Source organism: Trichomycterus rosablanca, chromosome 12, assembly GCF_030014385.1.
Source record: "Trichomycterus rosablanca isolate fTriRos1 chromosome 12, fTriRos1.hap1, whole genome shotgun sequence".
Lineage (NCBI taxonomy): Eukaryota > Metazoa > Chordata > Actinopteri > Siluriformes > Trichomycteridae > Trichomycterus > Trichomycterus rosablanca.
This window is the reverse complement of record NC_085999.1, coordinates 3,052,501-3,058,916: the sequence shown is the minus strand read 5'-3', so window position 1 is coordinate 3,058,916 and position 6,416 is coordinate 3,052,501. Positions and strand designations below refer to the sequence as shown.

Sequence of the window (6,416 nt, the reverse complement as noted above, 5' to 3'; positions counted from 1 at the left end):
GGCAGTTGTAGCCTAGCGGTTAAGGTACTGGACTAGTAACCGAAAGGTTGCCGGTTCAAGCCCCACCACTGCCAGGTTGCCACTGGTGGGCCCTTGAGCAAGGCTCTTAACCCTCAATTGCTCTGACTGTATACTGTCACAATACTGTAAGACGGTTTGGATAAAAGCGTCTGCTAAATGCCAGAAATGTAAATGTATATACAGTATATACGTATACGTTGTTTATTTTTAAATGACTATATGTAAAGCTGTTGTATCAGTGTTTATATGGGAGCTTCTATCAGGATTTTGCTGCTCTCTGAACATTCTACTGCTATTATGACATCATCACAGAGCTCCTATATAAAAGCTCCCAGTTCAGTTCGAGCTTCATTTGGACCGAGCGACGATCAGAGACAGAGAGATCAGAGAGTGCTGAGAGCTACTACAACATCCTTCTTTAAACTACACTACCCATTTCTGAAGTTTTAAAGTACTCATGGGTCAGGCCCAGAGTCCACTTCACAATCAGTCTGAAAAGACTGAAAAAACAAACGTTTGTCTATTTGGCAAACGTAAAAAGCAAAAGAACAAGGCTGCTGCTGCCTGGATGCCCGGCTGGATCCTCAGCCTCAAGAAAAAGAACCGAATTACACCAGTTACTGATGAACACGACAACGTTTCCAGTTCTGGTAAAACCTCTCTCACCAAGAAAGAGGAAATGATTCTGGTGATTGAGGACCTGGAGTTTACATCTGCTCAGGCAGTCCAGCCAGCCGAGAAGCAGAGGAAGCTGATCATTACAACTGCTCAGGTACACAAGTCAGCCAAGGAGCTGGAAAATATTGCTGATCTGGCAGATACACCAGCCGAACAGCTGGAAAATACCTCTGCTCAGGCAGAAACACCAGCCGAACAGCTGGAAAATACCACTGCTCAGGCAGACACACCAGCCGAACAGCTAGAAAATACCACTGCTCAGACAGACACACCAGCCGAACAGCTGGAAAATACCACTGCTCAGGCAGAAACACCAGCCGAACAGCTGGAAATGACATCTGCTCGAGCAGACACACCAGCCGAACAGCTGGAAAATACCTCTGCACAGGCAGACACACCAGCCGAACAGCTGGAAATGATGTCTACTCAGGCAGACACACCAGCCGAACAGCTGGAAAATACCTCTGCTCAGGCAGACACACCAGCCGAACAGCTGGAAAATACCTCTGCACAGGCAGACACACCAGCCGAACAGCTGGAAAATACCTCTGCACAGGCAGACACACCAGCCGAACAGCTGGAAATGATGTCTACTCAGGCAGACAAACCAGCCGAACAGCTGGAAAATACCTCTGCACAGGCAGACACACCAGCCAAACAGCTGGAAAATACCACTTTTCTTGCAGACAAGCCAGCCAAACAGCTGGAAAATGCCACTGCACAGGCAGACACACCAGCTGAACAGCTGGAAAATACCTCTGCACAGGCAGACACACCAGCCAAACAGCTGGAAAATACCTCTGCTCAGGCAGACACATCAGCCAAACAGCTGGAAAATACCACTTCTCTTGCAGACAAGCCAGTCAAACAGCTGGAAAATGCCTCTGCACAGGCAGAAACACCAGCCGACCTGCTGGAAAATACCTCTGCTCAGGCAGAAACACCAGCCAAACAGCTGGAAAATACCTCTGCTCAGGCAGACACACCAGCCGAACAGCTGGAAAATACCTCTGCTCAGGCAGACACACCAGCCAAACAGCTGGAAATTACCACTTCTCTTGCAGACACACCAGCCGAACAGCTGGAAAATACCTCTGCTCAGGCAGACACACCAGCCGAACAGCTGGAAAGGACCACTTCTCTTGCATCCACAACAGCTGAACAGCTGGAAAATACCTCTACAGAGGCAGACACAACAGCTGAACAGCTGGAAAATGTCTCTACACAGGCAGACAAGCCAGTCAAACAGCTGGAAAACACATCTGTTCAGGCAGACACACCAGTTGAGGAGCAGGAGAGTCAGAATTCAGATCAGATTAATGATTCCTGGGAAAAAGAGAAATCAGATGAAAAGATGGAGCTGGATCAGATGTTTTCTAAGGGAGACCAAGACAAGAACCTGGTGATGGGACGTTACGAGATCAACCTGGTTTCCAGTGAAAGCAGTGACCATGATGAGGAGATCCAGAGACTGGAGCTCACACAAAACCAGCATGTAGACGAGCTGATTCACAAGGTGGAGCAAGTGGGTGTGAATCCTGACAAAACCCATTCTGATCCAACTGCTGGTGGAGGAGAGGAAAGTCAGAATGATGCAGCTCCACTGGGCTTTGTTAGAACTGATGCCCAACTGATTGAGGAGCAAAACAAAGATCATTTATTTAGTGTTTTTGAATCAATGTAATTATTTGTGTCTGGAAATCTTAATAAAGCCACACAGCCCTGCAACCTGATTGTCCTGTTATCACATGATCAACAATTGGAGCTGGAAAATATTGCTGATCTGGCAGATACACCAGCCGAACAGCTGGAAAACACCTCTGCTCAGGCAGAAACACCAGCCGAACAGCTGGAAAATACCACTGCTCAGGCAGACACACCAGCCGAACAGCTAGAAAATACCACTGCTCAGACAGACACACCAGCCAAACAGCTGGAAGATACCTCTGCTCAGGCAGACACACCAGCCGAACAGCTGGAAAATACCTCTGCTCAGGCAGACACACCAGCCGAACAGCTGGAAAATACCTCTGCTCAGGCAGACACACCAGCCGAACAGCTGGAAAATACCTCTGCTCAGGCAGACACACCAGCCGAACAGCTGGAAAATACCTCTGCACAGGCAGACACACCAGCCGAACAGCTGGAAAATACCTCTGCACAGGCAGACACACCAGCCGAACAGCTGGAAAATACCTCTGCACAGGCAGACACACCAGCCGAACAGCTGGAAAATACCTCTGCACAGGCAGACACACCAGCCGAACAGCTGGAAATGATGTCTACTCAGGCAGACACACCAGCCGAACAGCTGGAAAATACCTCTGCTCAGGCAGACACACCAGCCGAACAGCTGGAAAATACCTCTGCACAGGCAGACACACCAGCCGAACAGCTGGAAAATACCTCTGCACAGGCAGACACACCAGCCGAACAGCTGGAAATGATGTCTACTCAGGCAGACAAACCAGCCGAACAGCTGGAAAATACCTCTGCACAGGCAGACACACCAGCCAAACAGCTGGAAAATACCACTTTTCTTGCAGACAAGCCAGCCAAACAGCTGGAAAATGCCACTGCACAGGCAGACACACCAGCTGAACAGCTGGAAAATACCTCTGCACAGGCAGACACACCAGCCAAACAGCTGGAAAATACCTCTGCTCAGGCAGACACATCAGCCAAACAGCTGGAAAATACCACTTCTCTTGCAGACAAGCCAGTCAAACAGCTGGAAAATGCCTCTGCTCAGGCAGAAACACCAGCCAAACAGCTGGAAAATACCTCTGCTCAGGCAGACACACCAGCCGAACAGCTGGAAAATACCTCTGCTCAGGCAGACACACCAGCCAAACAGCTGGAAATTACCACTTCTCTTGCAGACACACCAGCCGAACAGCTGGAAAATACCTCTGCTCAGGCAGACACACCAGCCGAACAGCTGGAAAGGACCACTTCTCTTGCATCCACAACAGCTGAACAGCTGGAAAATACCTCTACAGAGGCAGACACAACAGCTGAACAGCTGGAAAATGTCTCTACACAGGCAGACAAGCCAGTCAAACAGCTGGAAAACACATCTGTTCAGGCAGACACACCAGTTGAGGAGCAGGAGAGTCAGAATTCAGATCAGATTAATGATTCCTGGGAAAAAGAGAAATCAGATGAAAAGATGGAGCTGGATCAGATGTTTTCTAAGGGAGACCAAGACAAGAACCTGGTGATGGGACGTTACGAGATCAACCTGGTTTCCAGTGAAAGCAGTGACCATGATGAGGAGATCCAGAGACTGGAGCTCACACAAAACCAGCATGTAGACGAGCTGATTCACAAGGTGGAGCAAGTGGGTGTGAATCCTGACAAAACCCATTCTGATCCAACTGCTGGTGGAGGAGAGGAAAGTCAGAATGATGCAGCTCCACTGGGCTTTGTTAGAACTGATGCCCAACTGATTGAGGAGCAAAACAAAGATCATTTATTTAGTGTTTTTGAATCAATGTAATTATTTGTGTCTGGAAATCTTAATAAAGCCACACAGCCCTGCAACCTGATTGTCCTGTTATCACATGATCAACAATTTCATTTCTATATGCAACTTATAACCAGTATAATAATAATAATAATAATAATAATAATAATATTTATTTATTTATTAGGATTTTAACGTCATGTTTTTCTCTTTGGTTACATTCATGACAGGAACGGTAGTTACTCATTACACAAGATTCATCAGTTCAAGTTTAATATCAAACACAGTCATGGACAATTTTGTATCTCCAATTCACCTCACTTGCACATCTTTGGACTGTGGGACGCAGACACGGGGAGAACATGCAAACTCCACACAAAAAGAACCCGGACCGCTCCACTTGGGAATCGAACCCAGGACCTTCTTGCTGTGAGATGACAGTGCTATCCACCAAGCCGCCATAATAATAATAATAATAATATAATAATAATAATAATAATACAGTGGTAGCTCAGTGGTTAAGATACGTCCTGGTGATCAGGAGGTTGCAGGTTTAACACCCACATCTGACATTTGCATTCACACACTACCAGCTTCAACACCAAGAACCGTAAACACTGTGATCACAATACAATGTTTAGTAAGAAATTAATAAACTTATATATTTTACCTAAATCACTTTTAAAAAGTCCTTCCTTCTTCAGTTTCCACTTCTCGTGTGTACGTGTCTGTTCTGCAAACTTGTTTACCACATAATCCAGCACCTCAGGAACCGTCACACTGAAAAAGATGAATAAAAAATGATTATTAATTATTAAATATAAACTTAAACCACATTAATGAAGTAAAATCGATGAACTATTTACAGTAACCTGTGTAGTTCTTACACAAAGACTGACAGATATTTCCAATGATGTTGCAGATATTGCTTTTAACATCACCTTAAAATCCTAAATTCTTAAAGATACATCAATCATCATAATAGGAAGGTTGTGTGTGTGTGTGTGTGTGTGTGTGTGTGTGTGTGTGTGTGTGTGTGTGTTTGCATTGTCACTGCCTTAGACTCTGATTCTCTGTCATACACAACCACTGGACGGACACAAGACAGGAACACACCCTGGACCAGTCACTAAGCCATTGCAAGTCATTAATACACTCACCTATTAACGTACACCAGGGCAATTTAAAGCAGCCAATCCACCCTCTGCATGGAGTACCTGGATGATAGGGACAGAGGAAAAAGTGAAAACATTTCAAACTGCATACAGACAGTAAACAGAGGCGAGGATCTAATGATGATTTACAGCCCTCACACTACCAGATGTGCCACTAAAACACATTAATGAGGATTTAATTGTTTCTATTTAATTACAGGGATTTTATTAATGATATTTAAGGTTTAAAATTCACTCACGGCGTTGAAGGCCAGAAAAAAAAATCAAACAGTTAAAAATCAAACAGCAATTATTACTGTCATCTACTGGTACAGGAAAATACTGGCCTGCTGTACCATATTTCTCCCATTAAACCAGGGGGTCTAAACTAAACTAAAAATACAATAACACTGACTCTGTGTAATAATACAAATAAAAAATAATAGACCCATCTGATTACTAATACTGAATAGCAAAAACTGTCAATACTTCTTAAAATTCATCACTTTCTTTTTCAGTGCTTATGATCAGTTAAAAAAGCTAGTAGCTATATACCACAGTAAAGCTCATTTTACTTTTACCTGAGCTTACATTACTGAGTTATGTAAACTAGCATCATATCATTTTTCATTCTATCTAAATTTACAATGCAAAATAATCACACCTCTAGTAAAACACGCTGGCAATTCAAGCTCATTTTCCACACCGTGGTGTACCGTAGTATTAACTGTACTCAGCTGTTTCACCTGCATCCATGTGATTCATTTTATGTCTTCAACATCAACAAAAGAATATCAGTAATGCTATGATGCACAGAGATCATACCTTTCCTTATCAGTGTATTTATTTAGTGTATATGAGAGCAGGTACACCGATCAGCCATAACATTAAAACCCACCTCCTTGTTTCTACACTCACTGTCCATTTTATCAGCTCCACTTACCATATAGAAGCACTTTGTAGTTCTACAATTACTGACTGTAGTCTATCTGTTGCTCTGCATGCTTTGTTAGCCCCCTTTCACCCTGTTCTTCAATGGTCAGGACCCCCACAGGACCTCACTGACCTAAAACACCTCACTGTCATTGCTGGAC

At 44.4% G+C, this 6,416-nt stretch overlaps 1 protein-coding gene across 1 annotated transcript in view; it reads left to right on the top strand.

Moving 5' to 3' along the window:
- Window positions 1-478: 478 nt before the first annotated feature.
- Window positions 479-6,416, top strand: part of LOC134324715 (flagellar attachment zone protein 1-like) — a 7,592-nt gene continuing 1,654 nt past the window's right edge. Inside the window, exons 1-2 of the mRNA XM_063006644.1 lie at window positions 479-2,224; window positions 2,420-4,042. Of these exons, the coding sequence (XP_062862714.1) occupies window positions 479-2,224; window positions 2,420-4,042 (3,369 nt within the window). The remainder of the gene's footprint in view (window positions 2,225-2,419; window positions 4,043-6,416) is intronic.